At 40.3% G+C, this 22989-nt stretch overlaps 1 protein-coding gene across 1 annotated transcript in view; it reads right to left on the bottom strand.

The window, feature by feature from the left end:
• Window positions 1-2756: 2756 nt before the first annotated feature.
• Window positions 2757-22989, bottom strand: part of LOC148362524 (LHFPL tetraspan subfamily member 3 protein-like) — a 44639-nt gene continuing 24406 nt past the window's right edge. The window contains exons 2-4 of the mRNA XM_088339952.1: window positions 15013-15249; window positions 11854-11882; window positions 2757-8552 (exon numbers count right to left, since the gene is read on the bottom strand). Of these exons, the coding sequence (XP_088196078.1) occupies window positions 11866-11882; window positions 15013-15249 (254 nt within the window). The 3' untranslated portion in view covers window positions 2757-8552; window positions 11854-11865. The remainder of the gene's footprint in view (window positions 8553-11853; window positions 11883-15012; window positions 15250-22989) is intronic.

Below are 22989 nucleotides of genomic sequence, written 5' to 3'. Positions count from 1 at the left end.
CTCTCCTGGATTTACTACACTCACAGTTGTAAGAAGACCATGGTTACAGATCATTATTGAACGTGATGGCTGCAAGAGAACGTAGGTGAGCTATGCGGCTTTATATTTTCCCGGTATCTTGTTTTAGAACGATCTTGATGTTTCTCTGATGAGTCTATTTTTAAACTAAATTCAATTCAAAGTGTTTATTGTCATATGCACAGTATAGAACCCCGTTTCCCTGCCTAATAAAAATCTTACTTTGCTGTCCACACAGTTGCCAGCAAAAAATAAAATGGAAACTAAGAAATGTTTGGCATTCCTTGAATCCCAAGACTTTAACCTTTCGAATTATATTTGGAACGATGCATTTGAGTGATTGGTGACACCGTACAGACACTGTTTCCGTACATGTCTGAGAAACGTATTTGCTTCTTTGCAAGCTTTTGGAATGTTAAGGGGGTAATAAGTTTGACTGAACTATCTGACTGTTTTGTCGACGTTCCCATTGTAGTGCCTAATAATCCGGTGCGCCTTATGTATGGAAAATATAGGACCAAAAACTATTTTTTGGGGGTGCGCCCTATAACCCGGTGCGCCTTATAGTGCGGAAAATACGGTACTTAAGAGTGTTGATTACATCTGAAATAATGGTATTTTTTAGGACAAGGGCAATTTACCCGGGCCTGTTACCTTTCTCGGCGGCGGGGGAAAGGCACCTCGGCCGCACTGGTGACCTTCCTCGGCAGCGAGGGGAAGGGCACCTCGGCCGCGCCGGTTACCTTTCTCGGTGGCGAGTGGAAGGGCACCTCGGCCATGCCGGTTACCTTTCTCGGCAGCGGGGGAAGGCACCTCGGCCGCGCCGGTTACCTTTCTTGGCAGCGGGGGAAGGCCACCTCGGCCATGCCGGTGACCTTTCTCGGCAGCGGGGGAAGGCACTTCGGCCGCGCCGGTGACCTTTCTCGGCGGCGAGGGAAAGGCACCTCGGCCACACTGGTGACCTTCCTCGGCGGCGAGGGGAAGGGCACCTTGTTGGTTTGGTACCGGTACTTTGGTCCTGATGTTGTTAATAAATACCGTCCTTGTTGTGAGCACCCCTGTTTCCAGTACCTGTCTCCCCACATAGGTTTATATACCACAAATACAATATGATTTGTAAATAATAATAAAGCAAGAAAATGAAAATAAAGACAATTCAACTTCTCTAATCATTATTCTGTAAATATCTGCCTTTTATCCAGGTAGTCTTTATCCTTTCTCTTTACAGTCTTTATTACAATTTAAATGTTTTATCATCAAGAAAGGCATGCTGACCAAACAACCGTTTGTGACATTACAATCCTAAAAATAAACGTCAAGTGGTAAGTTTTATTTCTTAATCTCCACTAAATTCTTGTCATGCTGATGGCGTGATGTGGGCATGTGACTTTACTAAGACTATTGTTACTTGTGTGAAATGTTGAGATTACTTAAGTCTTGCTGGGAAAGGTTGTCTTTACATTCAAAGGAATCATATTCTATGGTTTTGTTGACATTTCTACAAATCATTCATTATCAGGCTACATATGACAGCAAATGACCACGCATTTATTTTAAAGCTATACAATTTCACTTTAGTGTGTACTCTTTTTCTTTATACTTTAGTTGTACGACGTCCACCAGTTTGCTATCATCTAAGAATGAGATTCAAGGCAACAAAGACTTAAAATTGTACTTATAAAGGGACAGTTTGTGATGAGTCACTATACTAGATCTGGCAAGTGTTTTATCATTTAAAAACTTCATGTAAAGGGGCATTGTATATTATTTAGTGCTTTCTGAGGAAAAACAAACAACTATTTATCAGAATAATAAGCAAACATTTTTGATGTATCTTATAAATGTGAATTTTTCAAAACATGCGCAGGTCAAGAAATCTGCATTTATTTTACATGTGATGAACCTCACCTAGAACGTCCATGATTGGCTGTCATTTTGCTGCTACGGGTACCCCAAAGAATCATAAATCTTGCGAAAGATTGGGGAAAAAAAAGAAAAGAAAAATGGTGCAGTTTGTTCAATTTGAGTTTGGATTCATCTTCATTTTTGGTTGCACTACACCAGGCATGTCAAACAAACGGCGAGTGGGCCTGATCCGGGCCTGTTCGAAGATTTAATAAAGCCTGTCGTAAATTTCTGGTTATGTAAAAAAAAAATAAAAAAAATAAACTCTCTGGCTCATTTCTATATAAAGTTGTACTTAAAAAAAGGCTCCTTCCCGTTGCTAGAGGACAGTAAAGGTGCAGTATTCCTCAGCTACAGTAGGCGCAGCCTTGTATTTTGATCTGATGTTATTGCCGTCTTATTTTATATTTCTTTTTGATGTATATTAAAGGAGTATTACAATTGAGGCACGCATCTTTTAATTACCGGTAATATCCCTCACTTGAGTTTGTTTATGTTTCTGATGTTTATGGTGAGTTGGTTCAGATGTATGGCGGCATTTACTCAACTGTTTAAAACGAAAAAAATAACACATTGAATGCCAACCATGAAAATATTTTTGTTTCATTGTGAATAAATGTGTTGTGTTTAGAAAAGATGCCATAAAACTTAAAGTCTGGAACCGGCTCCTAAGGCCAAACTAAGTTTGACATACCTGCACTACACAATACTGGGACATGGAGTGGTCAAATAATACACACTGTCTCTTTAATGGTTTATTAATTAATTATTCAGTAGGATTGGTTATATATGTATGTGTTTGACAACATAACAACCAGGTGAAAAAAACACACTTGTGATAGTGAAAATCTTTATTACACCTTCAATATACAGTATTCTTAAATGATTCTCTTGAATAACTTTGAAAAAACCCCTGGTGGAGTTTTACCTATATCTATTTACACGAGACAGGTGAAGCTAAACCCATTTCATTTCCACTTAAAGCATGAGTCACGGCGGATGTGGCTGCATCCTGTTACCCTGTTTGCTCACATTAGTTAGCATGTAGGGGAATTAAAGAGAAACACAAACATCTCAATATACATCCAAATAGTTATACAACAGGAAAATTTTGTGTGATACTATACACAGGGGTCATGACACATTCAAACGTATGAGAGGCCATTTGAGAAGTATGTAATACATGCTCTCACATACAACATCATACTCTCACACTTGCGTAGCTTTTCTCTTATACAGACACTGTCATACCTATACACGTACACTACTATACTCGCTTATTCATACGACTGTACTTTAATACACACTATTAAACTATCGCACATACTACAGTACTCTCACACACTCACTACTTTACGCTCTAACACATACTACTATACTCTTATACACACACTACTATGCTCCCTCACACATACCACTACACTTTCGAACACACACGACAATACGCTCTCATACACATGACTATTCTCTCATACACACACTACTATACTCTCTAACACATATTACTATGTGCTAATTCACACAATACTATGCAGTCACACACATATACTCCCTCGCAAAAACTACTTATAATCTCTCATACATACTACTACACTGGGAATAACTCCAGTTTTACCTTGAACTGCACAACATATATTCACCCAGATCACTGTGCATCACCTTGGTTACCAAATGTACCCAAAGTAAAACAATTACTGAGCTGATCATTACACAAAGTGTGAAAACCTTCTGTAGTAATAGCAATTTATGGTGCATGAGAAAGAATAATGGTGTATCTGAGAGAGTGTAATTGTATGTGTGAGTGTCTATACTGGTGTGTATGTGGGAGTATAGTAGTATGAGTGTGAGTGTATAGTACAACATGTGTAAAAGCATGGTAGTGTTTTTATGAAAGTATAGTAGTATGTTTGAGAGAGAATAATAGTATGTGTGTGAAAGCATAGAAGTGTATGTATGAGAGTATATAAGTATGTGTGTTGGAATATAGTAGGGTGTGTATGAGAGTATTATAGTATGGGTGTGAGAGTATAATGGTGCATTTGAGAGACTATAGTAGTGTTTGTGCATAGGTATGACCGTGTCTCTTTGAGAGTATAGTTGTGCATGTGTGAGAGTATGATGTTATATGCGAGAGCAAGTATGAATTATTTCTCAAATAGCCTCTCACGCTGTGCTCACTCAGTTGACACATTCACGCAAAAAGGCGATCCTCTAACACAGTGTAGACACTCGAGTTAAATAGTGAAAACAACAGAACTGAAGCACTGTGCAAAGTTAGCTAGACAGGCATAGAAGAGATTGAGTCCTATCACATCCTAATACATTTTACATACTTAAATCAATACAGATTATTTCTAAAATGTGAGCAATAAAAGATATAAATGCTACAGATATATTTTCCTTGGTGTGAAAAGAGCAGGGAAAGTAACTAAAGTAAAAAGCATGAAAACGTCGGAAACATCTTTTAATTTTATAATTCTTTACTATTTACTATTTTCACTCGGGAATCAACTTGTATGTTGAGTACACTCTTTGGTGTTAATATAATAATGTCATTCAGGGTTTCCACCAAAAAGCCTGGTAACCATGGAGCAAATTGACTTGGAACCTTTATTGAGAATAAATACATTATAAAAAAACGCTGTTATGTAGCGGCATAATTTTTTTCAGCAATGGCAACTAATTATGTTTTATGACGTTACAACGTCGCTACGGTTACTGACAGGCTAGTAGATATCAGCAAAGCACGACATCCCAGGTCAGCATTTTGGCATATTTATTCACCAACACGGGAGTCATATGACAGTGTGTGTGTGATGTGGTCCGACAATTGAGAACGTCCTACCGTAATATGATTTGGGGAAACCAGTGTAGGATTCATTTTCAGTGGTGTCTGCATTTTTGAACACAAATTGTTCCCAAACTACAGGACTGCGGGAGGGGGGAGAGAGGCAGAGGGAGGGAGTGGAGGAAATGAGAGAGGTAGAGAGGGGGATTGGATGGTCACTTTATATGCTTTAAACATTGACTTTTGTTGTGAAAAAAACATTTGAAGATATATTTCTACTTGACCAGTTGTCTCAGGTAGTGAGATTTTGATTTATATTTCACACTGTGTTAAATGCACTTTCTATTGTCCGACAACAGTTTGTGACTTATTCTATAGAGTGAAACTCAATCCATATTGTTTAACAATTGACTTTTGTTGTAAACAAATTACTTGAAGTACAGTAGTCTATCTTTCCTCTTTCCTGGAAAGAGGTCTAAATACAATGGAAGCTAGAGCTCTTGTTGGTGATAGAAAGGAGTGGAGAGGTGTTGTGAAAGGATAGTGGGATTGTGGACACGTTCTTAAGGATGGGCTGGGCACCCGTATGATGCGGCAGGGCTAAACCAGTAAAAGCTGTCGGGCCCTGCTGTTGAACAAAAGAGTGTGTTGTGTCACCCTGACCCGAGTGACATGGCCGCTTTCTGGTGTCCCATTTCATCTGGAGGGACGAAAGCACGACCGACTTGGGTGCCGAGGTGCCTAACTTGTTTGCGTGTTTGGGCAATTGGGTTGGCCATGGTCCAAACATTTTTTTGTGTTTTTTTTTTTCTATTTATTTCCCTTTTATTTTCTTTGTTATTGTATGTATGTGTCTGGCTGTCGGTCACCCCTCTTGAGGGATATGACCAAGGTAGATAGATAGATAGATAGATAGATACAGTAGACTATGTCTACTTGACCAATTGCCTCAGGTTGTGATAGTTAGATTTAATTAATTAACCTCACTTTGTATTGTTTAGTGGTGATTGTTATTCTATTATAATGTTTAATGTTTCATTTTGTTGTACTTCAAGTGTAGGATAAATCGGTTGTTAGTGAGGTGCAATAAATATGACAACGTTCTATAACACAACTACCTGTCTGTTCTTCTATATTCAACTGACTCAAATACTGCTCAGAAAATTTAGAATTATTTGACATGCAACAAGTTTTCTTTTTTAAAGCAACGGAATTAATTACATTCCCTGGTAAATATTTATTTTTACTATAGAGTAACTCAGTTACGAACTCAGTTACTTTTTGGACGAAGTAGTAAGTAACTATAACTAATTATAACTATAATTTTTTCAAAGTGATGTGCCCAACATAGCTTAAAACATAAGTTGCTTTGGAGTCACACTTTTAGACTCCTTCGTCTCACTATCGCCCTCTGCCACGAGGCAAAAGGACTTTACAGAAAAAACAAGAATAAAAACAGATTAGAAATACAGTAAAATTCAGGATGCAATTTGCCATCACTATTGATAGTCAGGTAGGGAGCCAGGCTTAAAACGCACTGGGAAAAACCCTGAAAATGAAAATTTACAATATTGGCCTTGGAAAAACAGGAAAACGACATTTGTTAATGTTGAACATGCAAAGTAAATATTCAGGAGGAAAGGGTGTAATTATTGTGTAATAGAAAAACAAATTTCAAACCAAGTTTATAAACTATTTTTTTTAAGAAGTAATAAATAATTACCTCATCAAGCAAGTTTGTAATTATAGATAATACCGTATATCATGAGTAGAGAGACCAACACATAAGAATAATGAAACTCAACAGATTTACAGGACGGTTATCCAACGTTTTTGCTGGTATCTCGCTCCAACTAGATCTTGCGATAGACAAAACCTGCATATATTTGTTTGTGTACGTATTCAATACATAAATACTATTGTAATACTATAATACTCTATTATACATTGAAATGAAGGAACAAACCAAATTTACAGGCTTAAATATTTTCCCAACAAATAAAATTACTGCACTTTTTTTTAAAAATAACTCCGGTACTGTCAAATTATAATTTTAAAAATAGTCCTGCTTAGATGTAACCTGGGTTCGGGCTTAAAATGTCAATCATTACGTGGGGCCGGGCTTCTCTCTCTCTAGGATTTATTTTCCATTTTTTTCTTTTTATTTTCCCTTCGTGGAGGATCTGCAAAGCATGCACTTACTTTTACTCAAATACTTATTACTTTTACTTCAATAAAGGCAGATTTACTTCTAGTAATATCTTTCCGAAGTAACAGTACTTTTATCTGAGTAACACGCTTCGGCGCTAAAGTGAGCATTTCCGCGCTGAACTTCAGCGCCAAAGTTATATTATTCAGATAACGCATAATCATAATCAACATGCATACCAAATTATCAGTTTAACTCCAAATCAGTGAGTCCAAAGACATTTTAATCGTCGGTGTAACAGTAGAAGATGCGCCGATTCCTTTTTCCACCTCTCCGTCCCTTATGTCAGACGCCATTTCCGCTTTTCGTCAATAGCTTATAAGCTTTACAAACTCTCTGCTTTCGGTAAAATATTTCAGTATTTGCAGCTTGTAATCTGCAGAAAAGGATTTTCTTTTCAGTGCCTTTTCGTTCGATTTCATTTCGCTGCACTTCCCAGATATACGCACTTTGGTGCTGAACCCTTCATTTCGGAGCTGCACTTTGAAGTGCACACTTGATTTGAGGGACTCTGCCTGAAATAAAACGGAGGCTGCGTAGAGTGAGTTATACACATATGTTATTAGTGTGAAGATATCTTAGGATGATATTTTTGCCATTTTTGTCAAGCAGGCCCTTTTGAAAATAAGAGATTCATTCTGAATGTTTCAGAACTATTCACTTCATTTCAGATGATATTTTGTCACCATCATGTGGATGTTATTGGGAGAAAAGTGGGTAAAAATGCTTAACATGTGCAACTTTGTCTGCGATAGGAAGCATTTTCCCCTGTGTTTTGATGCTTTTTCCGTCTGCAGCGTTTTGTTGACATGTTGGCTTTTAGAAAAACTCAAAATTGAAAAATATTTGCACGTACATAATTTAGGTTTCTAAAGCTATTTGTGAACAACTTAGACTGCGACGTTATTAACGCACAGGCAGACACAGGCAGAAATGGGGCGAGGTGACCGCTAAGTCAATCAGAATGTAGCAACACAAATTAGCAAAAAGTAAACTACAAAACCGCAAAGGGATTATTGTACATTGATTCTGCATGTGTGGTTAAACTGTAACAAATACAGTGGAAAATACAGTGAGTTTAATAAATGAGTGGTACAGTGAAGTTAAGATAGGGGCTAAAAACCCCAGCCCAAAACAATTCATTACCTTGGTCTGAGGGAGAGAGCCCGAAGCAAACTCGAATTTTCACATGTTATTTGTAAACTCTCGGGAGGAGAAGGGGTCACTTTGGCCGACTCCTACACTCTAATTTACTTTCAGGCTTGGGTCGGGCTCGAGCTTAGGATCCTACCTCTATGGTACATTACAATAAGCAACGTATGCAATGGAAAACTGTGTTGTATGTGGTTGCAGGTGTTGCTTAGTCCACACCTGTTCACATTTGAAACAGTCTGCGCCCCCATCATGTTCAGTCCTTACAAGGGGGTTCCTCTAGTCCGCAGACTCACTGGGTCGAGTATGTGCGCTGGGTTCAAGTGCTAGATGATACCTAAAGGGGCTGGAAGCAAACAGAAGAGGACAATGGGAGTTGAGGGGTAGGGGGGAGGTTGATGGAAAGAGGCTTGTTTCCTCTCCTCATCACTTCTGTCGCAGAACGCTGAAGTCAGGATGGTACTCTGTGACCAGTAGAGGCTGAAAGTGTAACAAATCAAAATTAACCAGAGAGAATGTACCCAAAAATGGCACATTTTGAACGGTGCTAAAACAGAAAGCATCAAAACTATCTAAAGTAGGGGTTTTCCAACCTGGTGCCCTGTCTGCATCTTGCTAAAACAAATCCTGGCAAAAGAAGTGTACAAAATTAACCCGTTTTTAAAACAAGAAATAATCTAAATGTAATCTAACATAATCTCATCTATAATGCTTTAAAAATCCAGATGTGAGTGTGTGTGTATGTGTGTTTGTATGTGGTTTATAGGCTTGAAATACCTGAACTGTTTTTTCGTGAAAAATTACACTGTTGTAATTTAGGCTTCTGCAAGTGTCTTTAGCTAGATTTTGTGTCAAGGAACCCCCAATATCAATACAAACAACATTGATAAACATCTGCTGTACAAGCAGCTATGGAGCTGTGGGCGGCTCTTTGGTGCTCCTTATTGGCTCCCTGGTGCTTTTTCAACAAACCACGACCCCAACAACCTCGCCCAAAAGCAGAGTCCATAAACACCAGGCCATTATGCTTGTTTGTCATAAAATAATTTCAAAACTTTTTTTCTGTAATTATATACCGTTGCTGTGGGCTCCTGAAAAATGGTCGTCAGGTTGGAATATGCCCCTGGACCTTATTTTGGGAACCTGTTTTACATTGTGGTTAACAGTAGTCCCCTTGTATATCCTGGGGTGTATGTTCCAAAAAGAAACCTTGATCGGAAATGTACAATGATTGTACAATTTAATACTTACGTATACAGTGAACCCAAAGAACAAACCCTTTATACAGCCTCAAACATTTTTTTTTCCACACACAAAATATATATCATTGCACAAAACTGCGAGATCATATACCTTGCGACACATTTGTTTTTTTTTTGGCTGCAAAATGTTATTCAAGTCATGTTTATTTGTATAGCCCTTTATCACAAAAAGTCTCAAAGGGCTGTAAAGAGCACAAAAATACGGGATGAATGAAGTATCTATCTATCTATCTATCTATCTATCTATCTATCTATCTATCTATCTATCTATCTATCTATCTATCTATCTATCTATCTATCTATCTATCTATCTATCTATCTATCTATCTATCTATCTATCTATCTATCTATCTATCTATCTATCTATCTATCTATCTATCTATCTATCTATCTATCTATCTATCTATCTATCTATCTATCTATCTATCTATCTATCTATCTATCTATCTATCTATCTATCTATCTATCTATCTATCTATCTATCTATCTATCTATCTATCTATCTATCTATCTATCTATCTACCTACCTAATTACCTACCTACCTACCTACCTAATTACCTACCTACCTACCTACCTACCTACCTACCTACCTACCTACCTACCTACCTACCTACCTACCTACCTACCTACCTACCTACCTACCTACCTACCTACCTACCTACCTACCTACCTACCTATCTATCTATCTATCTATCTATCTATCTATCTATCTATCTATCTATCTATCTATCTATCTATCTATCTATCTATCTATCTATCTATCTATCTATCTATCTATCTATCTATCTATCTATCTATCTATCTATCTATCTATCTATCTATCTATCTATCTATCTATCTATCTATCTATCTATCCATCTATCTATCTCTAGTAAAATATAATATGTCAAGTCATGTTTATTTGTGACGCCCTGAATCACAAAGAGTTTCAAGGGCTGTAAAGATCACAGATTATTGCAGACTATTATGACAGCATCCTCTGATCTAAAACCTACATGAGGGCAAGGAAAAACTCAAAAACCTCAGCATGAGGAAAATGAAGAAACCTTAGAAGGGACTGCACATGAGGTCACATCCCCATCTTATATAAAAACTCTTTGGGGAATGGGAATGTTTAAAAGTCAGAATGGAAATAGTCAAAATGTAACTTTGTTTCAAAATGTCAACTATGATTATATCAATGATAATAATATTGTAATGTAAAGTTCATAGCTAGCTAAAAAAGTTAAAACCATCTAAATAGCCAGACCAAAAGCTAACTTGTTTAATGTGTTTGGAAATTAGTTTTTGTCCTTGAATAAAGTGGTAATGCACCTCCTGTAAACATTAAATTGTTAAAGTATTATGTTTCTAATCACCAATAAAATAAAAAAGAATACTAGAATTAGGAAATTTATACTATAAAAATTTGCCAAGTCAAGTCAAGTCATGTTTATTTTACATAGCCCTTAATCACAAAGAGTCTTAAAGGGCTGCACGGATCAAAGTTTATTGCAAACTACAGACTATTATGACACCATGCCCACCATTATTGAACTTCTTTTGATTGTGTCACGGTTGCCATGGCGCCCAATTGGCCCTGCCCGTGTGGCGCCAGCTGCGGCTCGTTGACAGATTGGCTTTCCGTCTAGGTAAGCTCAGTACTCTCACTCTTCATTTGTCAGTCCGTCGATGAACCTCTGCCCCGCAAGGCGTGGGTTTTCGACTCGGTCCTGTTTCCTGTTGGTATTTCCTGTCTGGCATTGTTCCCATTTATTTTGTCCTGTTTAATTTCGGTTTCCAGTTTCGTTCCAGTCTAGTTTGTCCTGTTTTATATCAATATCCTGTTTTGATATCTATCCTGTCTGTCCAGTCCTGTCTGGTATCAACCCCATCTGTCCAATACCTGCTCGGGCAATTGGGATCGATCTCGTCTGCCTCTGGCTTCCTATGATTCCATGCTAGACTGCTGCCTAACGTGCACGACTCCCCACTTCCCGTAAAATAAAAGGCTTGTGTGAGAAACGTCACGCATTTGGGTCCCGATCCTGTTCCGATGCCCAACTATTTCTCATTTACGAATATTGCACTATTATTTCAACTTAGGCCCGCCTCTAAGAACTACGTTGGAAATCTTCTTTTCTGACTTTTATCCTGATAGTCCTTTACCTTTTTCCCCTTCTTTTAAATCTTTAATCTTGTTGCATAGAATGTTTTTCAACTTTGATATCAATGACATTAAATAAAAATCAATTAATTTCAATTTGATCCGACTCGATTCAATTCAATTCAATTCAACATATTTACTGCACCGTCAAATATGAATAAGCAGGTAAACTGTCTAGCAATTCAGAATGGAGAACACAATGCACGATGCAAATCCGTGATGTGGCGAAACCTTGAAAAGTAAACCGAGTTAGAGTAAGGGATTACCGTATAACCATTTATGTTTATAAACCGCTGACATCACGAACACTCAAGTGACATGTTTGTGTGTGATTACATAATACTTTAATCTCATGTGAAATGCACAACTCACCTAAAAATGTTGTTAAGCATTGCCTCCCTCTGAAAAACAACACAGAAACAGGGAGACAGTCTTAATTAAAGTGCATCTGCACAAGCTCAAGGTCATCCTATTAATAGACTCCCCAAAAGCAGTCATCATATTGGTATTGCTCACATCTACCACCAGAGGGCATCAAGTCTGAACTAACTGCATACTGAAAATTAAATCATCTTCTTGTGTTGGTTGGTTTTTAGAGATTAATGATGGGAATTTCGGCTCTTTTTAGAGAACCGGCTCTTGTGAACTCCCAAACAGCCCATCTGTTTGTTTTTGTTGCTTTAATTAATGTATCAACAGGTAAATTGTAACAGTATGCACGAAAGACACAAAATGGGGTGGAAAAAGCAAAACAGAGAGGCAAAATGGAAAGAAAAGAAAGAAAGAATAGACACATATTAAACAAAAAAAGGGAGGGAAAAAACACAAAAAAAGGGAAAAAAGCAAGAAAAATGAAGTAAAAAGCTATGGACATACAAATAAAAGAAAACAATTAAAAAGAAGGGAAAATACAAACGAAGTAAACAGCTGGGGAAAAAAGAAACAAAGGATGAAAAAAACTAAAAGAAAAGGAGAAAATAAATGTTGTGAAAATGGTTTGTTTAGCTTGTAAATGTGAATATTTTTCACTTTGAATAAGCATAACTTGAACTTGGACACGAGACATCCCAGTGTTTGTTGGAAATTTAGAAAGTGAATTTTTGGTGTGTTTAAACGTGCCCTCAATGTAAACTAAAAATATCTTGTCTGCCACGTGAAAAAGGAGTCTGTATTTTATTTCTCCTTCAATGTAGCACTCATTTTGTTAAATTGGCATGAGCCTGCAGCTTCGTGAGAGCAGGTCAGTTGCACGCCAGTGATGCGTTCAGAGACATTCAGTAAAAATGAATATTTGTCTTCTTTTTCATCTCATCTCATCTCATCAGCCGTACCGCTTATCCTCATTAGGGTCGCGGGGGGGCTGGAGCCCATCCCAGCCATCTCGGGGCAGTGGGCAGGGGACACCCTGAACTGGTTGCCAGCCAATCGCAGGGCACACAGGGACAGACAACTCATTCGCTCATTCACACCTAGGGACAATTTGGACCGGCCAATTCACCTGAAATGCATGTTTTTGGAATGTGGGAGGAAACCGGAGTGCCCGGAGGAACAACACGGGGAGAACATACAAACTCCGCACAGGAAGTCTGGAGCTGGATTTGAACCCACGACAGGTTCCCATGACATGAACTTTGCCGCACAAGCGCTAACCACTGCGCCGCCGTGCTGCCCGTCTTCTTTTTGTGTATTGGAGGTAAAATTACAATCACTGTATGGTTATATTGTGAGAATGTTTTACTTAGCCTAGTAAATGTGAATGTTGTCAAGAGGTTTGGCTTCCCCACTTTAAACAAGTAAAACTTGACTTTGGAAACGAGACATGTCAGAGTTTAGGAAGTGAACACTTGATGTGTTTAAATCCATATCTGGTTCTTAATGTGCTCTCAATGTAAAATGAAATGGAACATATCTTGTCTGCCATGTGAAAGAGAAAATATTCATCTCATTAGCAGTACCGCTTATCCTTATTAGGGTCGCGGGGGGGCTGGAGCCCATCCCAGCCATCTCCGGGCAGTGGGCAGGGAACACCCTGACCTGGTTGCCAGCCAATCGCAGGGCACACGTGGACAGACAACTCACTCGCTCAGTCACACCTAGTTGACCGGCCAATTCACCTGAAATGCATGTCTTTGGAATGTGGGAGGAAACCGGAGGAAACCCACGCAAGCATGGGGAGAACATACAAACTCCGCACAGTAAAGCCGGTAGCTGGATTTGAACCCACGCAGGAGGTTCCCACGACCTCAGAACTGTGCCGCACACGCGCTATCCACTGCGCCGCAGTGCTGCCAGAGAAAATATTATTTTTGCTTAATAAACTATACTACATGGTCAAAATTTGAACACTTTTTTGGAGGACTACAATCAACTACCTGACCTTGTCATGATTACCGATGTGAATCACTTGTGCCCGCTCATTTGGTGCCAACCACTGCGGACTCTGATAGGCTCCCTGTCCCTAGTTAAACCCAGTTCTGTCTATCCCCTGTTCTCAGTCCGTCTGCGAAACTCTGTTGATACATGGCAAGACTTTTTTGACCCTGACACTCCCCTGTCCCGTTTTTGCTCCCATTTGTCTCCGGCTATGACCCGTTTTGATCCCGACTACGTCTGCTCTCCCGTCCCGACTTACGACCCGTTTTTTTATCCCGACCATGTCTGCTCTCCCGTCCCGGCTTATGACCCGTTTCTGACCCCGACCACGTTTTTGCTCTGCTGTCCCGGCTATCGACCTGTTTTTCTGTCCGTGACACCGCCATCGCCCGCTATGGAAGCTCCACTTCCGTATTCGGATGACAATCCGGTTGGGAGAGCGACTTGCTTCTTACGTCCAGCGAGCATCGGATCGCGGGCGCAACCCTTCCTCTTTCTTTTAATAAAATTGTTAGAAAACGTTACACGATTGGGTCTACCCTGTGTGCTGGTCGTGACAGACCTTCGTTTCTTTCAATTATTTTGAGGTTACATTGTTCATTTATGTCGAAAAATATTTAGTAATTGTATTAATATATATAAATATATTTTAATTAGCATATTTGGTATCGGATTAGGGCAGCACGGCGGGGCAGTGGTTAGCGCATGTGGGGCACAGTTCTGAGGTCATGGGTTCAAATCCAGCTACCAACCTTCCTGTGCGGAGTTTAGATGTTCTCCCCGTGCTTGCGTGGGTTTCCTCCGGGCACTCCGGTTTCATCCCACATTCCAAAAACATGCATGTCAGGTTAATTGGCCGGTCAAAATTGTCCCTAGGTGTGAATGAGCGAGCGAATTGTCTGTCCCTGTATTCCCTGCGACTGGCTGGCAACCAGTCCAGGGTGTCCCCTGCCCACTGCCTGAGAATAGCAATCATAAGTAATTAAGTTGCATTACTTTAATATTATAGTTTTCAGATTACGTTACTGATGACATTTTTCAAGATGTAACAAGTTACTCTCATCCGATTCCATTTTTAAAGTTACCCTCCCAACCTTGCTACCATTAGAGACGAAAACAAACGAACATGACATTATCCTAAACCAATGTTAGTTTCACCTTTGCTCTCCGCCAGCAGTTCCTCGGTCATGAGGCCATCCTGTCGATTCCCCAGGACAAAAGCCAGGAAGGAGAGAATGAGTGCATCCAGAATGCCCATGATGGCCAGGATGTATGCCCAGCGCATGGAGCAAGCTCCCAGGCTGTATTTGTCGGTCTGCTCCCCGCACATTCGCCGCACTTCGTCACTGTCCCAACCGTCTGGGTAGATCATACATCCCAGCACCAGGCACACACCTGCAATATGTCGCACAAACACAATTGCAAAATTCAATAAGTCTTCAATCCAATTTTACAGTATTCCTGACCAGTCTGAGTTTGTTATGAATAACATGCATTCAACCTACTTAATACTACAAAACCCCTTTCTTTTATGTTTTAGTAGGTCGCTCTGCAAGCCCTTTTTTGTTTTTGAAGATAATAAGAAAAAAAAGACAAAGATAAAGGACACAGTGATCCCTTTCTGTATCGTGGTTTACTTTTCGCAGTTTCGCTACTTTCCTGATTTTCATCTTGCATAGTGTTCTGAATTCTGATTGGTTTAACAGTCGCCCCGTCCCTTTTCTGCCTGTGTCTGCCTCTGTGTCAATAACCCTGAGTCTTTCCAGCAGCTTTGTGTTATTTTGCTCTTTTTGTGATTTATAGTTTTAAGTGTCTGCTTGACAACTGCACTTTGGATTACTTTCTATCCTAACGTTATGGGTTTTAAAGCACAAAAATGCGTCAACTCGAGGAATCAACTCCTTGCCCTCAAGAATTCTCGTGCCGGCGTGATGAGGGGGCTCTATCGTGGCTGCAGAGCCGGAGCTAATGTGAAGGCTAAGCGGCTAGCGGCGTAATAAGCCTTTGATACCGTCCATAATCATGGTAAATGTGAACTCTCTACCAAATAAGACCGACGAACTGGCTGTGCTGGTGAAAAACATCAAAGCTACAGGGAGTGCAGTTTGCTGTGTTTTACGGAAACGTCGCTCAGGTTTAGCATCCTGGACGCTAACGTGGAGCTACCCGGCTTCAGCGCTGATAGGGCAGACAGAGACACAAAAGCCTGCGGGAAGCGGAGAGGAGGTGGACTCGCTATCTTCGTGAACACGAGGTGGTGTAACCCTGGGCACAAAGATTTCCAACTGCTGCAGGGACGTCGAAATTTTACACAACACAACTTGATCAGCATACATTACATACGCTCAAATCTTTTCAATTTCCAGTTTCTCTAAAAGTCACCATGTCAACAACACACTGTGGAAAAAAACACCAAAAGGCAGAGGAAGATGCTTCTATCGCCAATAAAGTTGGAATTCTTTATTTGTTAAATTAGGAGTCACCAACCTTTTTGAAGCTGCTAACTACTTTTTGTTGCTGAATGGCACAAAGGGCTACCTACCCCTTTGATATACGTTTCTAAAAAAACTATTTACGTTGTTACTATGTTTTCACTGGGTTGGACATTTTGGAAGTTAAGTCAACCACTCAATCATCATTTTACGTAGAAATCAAACTCCAAGAAATTCACCATGACCTATTACTTTTTTTTAGAACCTGAACGCAGGTTAGTGTCTGATACACCTCTTACCGCCAGTGGGCCCCAACAGTGGTTTGGACTGGGCAGAGGTGTGTCCAATTATCACACACCTATACCCAATTCTCCAGAACGCTTTAAAAAGACATTATTGATCAACGAACACTGTTGGTTCATCTTCATATTTCATTTTGTCTGTTATTGTTATCCTGGTTTTCATTATCATTTTCATATCCAACTTACTGCCAGGTTAGTTGGTCTGTTTTCAGTTTCTTTGATCCTTGCATTTTTCGTTTTCAGTTTAAATCTTTGTTTTTTTATTCGGACTTTCTCTGGTTTGTATTTTGTTTTGGAATTTTGTTAGATGCTAAGCACCCACTAGTTTGTTTGCAACAGTTTTTTTCAGTAAATACCATCATTGCTTTTGAGCACCCCTAGTTTCCTGGTTCCTGCCATTTCCACATGAATCCATAACCCTCAAACTTAACACCGTGGGCTACTCGGGTGTTCTTAGAGGGCTACCTGGTGCTCACCATGTTGGAGACCCCTGTGCTAAAGAAAAGTAAAAGCTTTTTCATGCTACAGTGTGTTTCCCCACTAATGTCCACACAATGATGGCAAGGTATCTGAATTAAGGATAGGGTCCTGAAAAGCAGATGTTGAATACGAAATTGCAGCAAGTGTTTTTTAATTATAATTTGACATTACAGAAATTATTGGTGAAAATAACAAAAACATAAAAGAAGTTTATACGATTATATTTATTCAGTGTTAAAGTTCTTTGTCATATAACTTCACACAATTTGGACCTTCTTTTTTAATATCGCTAAATTTTCACCTTATGTGATGAATATTAGCAAAACAATCATTATGTAACTTTTTACTGTGCTAAGCGATTGAAGATTAGAAGTGAGGCACTCAAACCCCTCGCCTCATGGTACAGGGCGATAGTGAGACCAATGCTTTTGTTTTGGTGCACAGACCTAAACAATATAATAAGTGATAAACAAGTAAGCCATAAGCAAGTCAAGCCATCCAGTAATTTATTTTTTATTGCATAGACCTTTTTTGATAATGGAAGATTACCTATCTGTTATGCTTTTAACAAACAGGAGCATTGTGTGCTGTGCTGAGCATTTGCAGATGCAGAGTGAGGCCCGCCAATCTCTTGTCTTGGGCGATAGTGAGATTTGGTGCACATTGCAGCCCAAAACATTATAATTAGTGATAGTAAAATAGAATAGAAGAATAGAATTAACTTTTATTGTCATTCTTTGTAACCATGCACACAGAATTAAATGTCGATACACCTGACCCGTACAGTTAAACTGTAGCGAGCCGATGCAGCCGCAGCCAAACAGGGCGCAGCCATTTTAGACCCAACTGCTGTGTTGGGAGTCATTAGGTGTCCAAACCCCCCAATTCCAACCCTTAATGCCGAGCGCCAAGCAGGGAGGCAATGAGTAGCAATGTTGTGAGTCTTAGGTATGACTCAGCCGAGGCTTGAACCAGCGACCTCCCAGTCTCGGAGCGGGCGCCCTACCATCTAAAAGTCAAGCCCTACAGTTTTTCTCTCGTTGCATGGACCTGTTTCAAAATGGAGGATTGCCCTATATATTGATGCTTTTAACCAAAAGGAGCTAAACATATACTTCATTTATAAGGTGTTAGGGGGCACTGAGTATGTTTGGAACTGGGCACTGGTATGTTTAATATCCACATACCTGTGCCTAATTCTCCTCATCCTTCCAAAAACCATACCAGAATGACCCGACCACCAGAGGACCCAGGGGAAGGCTCCCACATCAATTTGCCAGCCGCGGTTATTGGTTCTTGTATCAGCGGCAAGGAAGCCCCTCGGCCGTGCCGGGTTCTCTGTCCCTGAGAGTGAGGAGAAAGCCCCTCACCTGCACCTGGTTTCATGTCTTTGCGGCGAGTGGCAAAGACCTTTAGCCGTCTTATTGTAGCAGCCTTTGTCATTTTTTCTCTCTGGCCCTTAAGTGGGGGAGCCTACGTTAGGATCTGGTGTGCCACCTTCAACCAGGGGGAGCCGAGCGTGTTTGGAACAGGGCACGATTGTGTCCAATAGCCACACACCTGTCCTTAATTGTTCTTACCCCTTTATAAGGACATTTTAAACAGCACACATCAACGGGTCCTTTTGAATTCCACTGCCACGCAAGATTTGTTGTGTTTCTGTCATGAACCTGAACAGCAGGAGAACTCCAATGAGTGAAGTTTCTCACACAAGCTTTTATTTTACGGGAAATGGGGCAGTCATGCACGTTAACCCAAACGCCAGTGTTTCGGCGAACGTTGGGCGGAAGACGTAAGGCAGCAGTCTGGCGTGGGGTGACAGGAAGACAGAGGCCGACGAGATCGATAACAATTGCACGAGCAGATATCGGACAGATGGAGTCGATACCGGACAGGACGGGACAGACAGGATCAATATCAAAACTGGAGATCGAAATTAAACCGGACAAACTCGACAGAAACGAAACTGGAGATCGATATTAAACAGGACAAAATAGACTGGATCGATACCGTACTGGAAACACAAGCAGGAAACCGTACAGAGTCAAAACCCACGTCTTGTGGGTGCAGAGGTTCGTTGACGGAATGACAAAGGGTGAGTGAGAGCACTGAGCTTAAAGAGGAGAGAAGCCAGTCAACGAGCCGCAGCTGGCGCCACACGTGCGGGGCCAATTGGGCGGCATGGCAACCGTGACAGTTTCTGGTTTCTTGTTTGGATCTTTGTTTGTAACTTTGTACTTCATTTTGTTATTAAATAAAATTTCTCCTTTTGAGTATCCAGCCCCCACTTCTGGCTCCTCCCACATGGGTCCGTTTCCCCCAAACTTAACATAAGGTAAATCATTAAAACGTGTTTGTCGACGCTACAGTTTCTTGCTCTGTCAATCAAATGATGAAATTTCATTTACTTGTAAGTCTGACTGCGCCTCTCCAGAAAACAAACTTAAGGAACGTCACTAGAGTCAACCTTACAATTAATTCATCCTCATGTTATTTTTACTATACTCGTAACAAGAGTTGGAGCGGATCCTACTGGGTATCTGCCGCATGCCTTCAGCGCCATCATGAATTTTACATGACCCAAAAGCATCGAGCGAAGGCAGAGGAAGAAGAACAGTACCCACTCATGCGATGATAGCATCAGTGGGAAAGAGAGCAGTCAAATATGACGGCGAGTCATAGAATGTGCTCTACATACTGTGCTGATGCCTGCAGCGTCTGCATGGCGTTCTCTGCTGACTCCACATGCAGACAAGTGGCAGGCAGAGAAGTGCAATCGCCCTTCATGCCATCAAATACTTTCTTTTTTCCTGAGCAAAATGTTAAGCCTGCAGTCATCTCATCCACAGAACTCAGTAGCAACCTCATTCCACTAAAGCAGAATCCGCTTACATAACAAAGTCGAAAATCACAGAGCTAAATACTCAAGATAGATAGATAGATAGATAGATAGATAGATACTTTATTCATCCCCTAAGGGAAATTCACATTTCCAGCAGCATCCCTGAGCTGAGAACAATACAATAATAAAGCCAAAAGAAAACAATATACAAATACACAATACACAATATGCATGGTAAGGACTTATAGGTGTATCTTATATCAAAAATCTATAGACAAATTAAAAAATAACTGTCTTTAAAATTGTGATTAACTTCAGATTTTAGTCCAAAATAGAATGAAAATAAAAGTGTTTAGCCCATCTGACGTGTATCAAATTTTTCGGAAAAAGAAAAAAAAAAGTCTGTGTTTACCTTGACTATTAGGGCAGCGGTCAGAACCTTTTCTGTACCACGGACTGGTTTAATATTTGACTACATTTTTGGCCCCACCCACTAATAACATTAGTAATAACAACCGTAATAACAATAAAATTAACGATAGAAATAGTAATTTTAAGCCCAAATCTGCTTTGTAATCACTACACCACTAGGGATCTCTATGACATAGGAAAAGGCATTCGATTTTTATTTCATCATCACATTATTTTTAAAGACAGTACCATGTTATACAATGCTGAACCATATTTTCCATATTTTTTCATGACAATGTGTCACTGTGAGTAGAAATGGTGTGATGGGTTAAAATCTAATGCCCTTTCCTTTGTCATCTACAATTCTAGTAACCATGAGGATGGGATATAACGCTCTTATCACCGCAATCTGGGTCTGTGTTTTGTTACATCCAATGCTGAACAAATTTGACGATCTGCGTCCTGAAAGTAAAAATGGTGTGATGAGTTAAAATCTAATGCCCTTTCCTTTGTCATCTACAATCCTAGTAGCCTTGAGGTTGGGATTTAGCGCTCTTATCACCGCCATATGGGTCTGTGTTTTGTTGCATCCAATGCTGAACAAATTTGACAATCTGCGTCCTGAAAATTGTTTTTTTTTAACTTTCACTTTTCATATGGTACTGAGTGTTGTTTCAAATTAATTTTCCAACGTCTTTACTAACCAGTCTTTGATGAGTAGGTATGAAGTAAAAGTGTAATTCATAATATTTAAATATTTTTTTTCATAAATCCCAATTAGTGTGTGTGTGTGTGTGTGTGTGTGTGTGGTGTGTGTGCGTGCATGTGCGTGCACGTGTGTGTGTTTGTATGTGACTCAAAAGCTCCAAAACACCTGAACCGATTTTCGCAAAAATATACACACTTGTGCTTTACGCATGTGTGAGTGTCTTTAGACAGGTTTTATGTCAAGACAACCCCAAAAAATACCAACAAAATCAATAAACATCTGCTTTCGTGGGGTTTCTAACGCTTCCCATGCGGCCAAATTTGTCACTGCAGCTCCTGACCACCGACCACTTCAAGCAGCCGAATCCAATCTTCTATCGGCAACACCGGGCCATTTTGTTTGTAAATATTAGCAAGAAAAATCAATATGCACACATGACAAATACAATTACATGATTATTTGTGAGGCTGTACGGCAGCGCAGTGGTTAGCGCATGTGCGGCACAGTTTATGTCATGGGAACCCCCTGCGTGGGTTCAAATCCAGCTCCAGACTTCCTGTGCGGAGTTTGTATGTTCTCCCCGTGCTTGCGTGGGTTTCCTTCGGGCACTCCGGTTTCCTCCCACATTCCAAAAACATGCATTTCAGGTGAATTGGCCGGTCCAAATTGTCCCTAGGTGTGAATGAGCGAGTGAGTTGTCTGTCCCCGTGTGCCCTGCGATTGGCTGGCAACCAGTTCAGGGTGTCCCCCTGCCCACTGCCCGATGATTGCTGGGATGAGCTCCAGCACCCCCGGGACCCTACTGAGGATAAGCGGTACAGCTGATGAGATGAGATTATTTGTGAACTCTTTGCAATTTCCATTCTTAAAATTCTGCTTCCCATTCCCGCTGTAGCACTGAAGTGCATCATCCTTAGCAGCAGCAGTTGCATTACAGTTGACAGAATAAAGACCGCCATCACTCACAGTAGAGGGAGGCTGATGGCCTCATGCCACCATTTGCACTTTGAAGACAGGCACAGAATGGGTGGAACAGATTAGCAAGGTGGGCAAGTTGATGCAGACTGAGCACATGTATGCAGTGTAACACGCTAAGGCCCTGTCACACTTTTTGTCCACCTGTCTGTATGCTCGCAGAGCGCCGCCCGAACATCAACAGCAACTGTCGCCATGTACCGAAGCTGCCTCTGGCGGCGCTATTTTAAGCTTCCGTTGTTAGCGCACACCTCCCCTAGACTCGCCGCCATCTCGCAAACACTGAGATCATGCAAGTGGAAAACCGGGCTGAAAAACTCGAGTAAAGCTAACAGCTGCTTATGTAAGAGGCTGTAGGTAGGGCGGATGACGCTCAAAGAGTCTGACTGCAGACCGGCAGATGGTACTGCGGATTTCACACAGGGTTGGGGAGTAACGGAATAAACATAACGGAGTTGCGTAATTAGGATACAAAAAAAAGCAATACATTTCCGTTAGTTGCAAGAAAGGACATATGCAAATTACCAGGGTTGGATTGGGTTACTTTAACTGGATTATTTTCAATTACTTTTGGATTACACCAATACCAAATATGCTAATAAAAGACAAAAGAAACTAAATATGAATAAAATGACTAAATTTTGTGCAGGCTTGGGGAGTAACGGAATACATGGAAGGGCAAAAATGATGTTGGCAAGCTGTTTGGATTTATTTTCATTTTGTTTCTGTCGCATTTTATTTTAGTTTTGCCGGAGATCAAAGAGATCAAAGCCAGGAGAGGAAGCTTACCATGTGTTGTGAGTCATAATTTTATTCATATTTAGTTTCTTTTGTCTTTTATTAGCATATTTGGTATTGGAGTTCTCCAAAAGTAATTGAAAGTAATCCAGTTAAAGTAACCCTACCCAACCCTGCAAATTACACGTATTACTTTGCAGGATTACAATTTTATAAAAAACTATATTCACATATACAAAATGCTCT

Source organism: Urocampus carinirostris, chromosome 7, assembly GCF_059441175.1.
Source record: "Urocampus carinirostris isolate Australia breed hairy pipefish chromosome 7, RoL_Ucar_1.0, whole genome shotgun sequence".
In the NCBI taxonomy this organism is placed as follows: domain Eukaryota; kingdom Metazoa; phylum Chordata; class Actinopteri; order Syngnathiformes; family Syngnathidae; genus Urocampus; species Urocampus carinirostris.
Note: the sequence above shows the minus strand (reverse complement) of the source record. Positions and strands in the feature narration are given on the sequence as shown.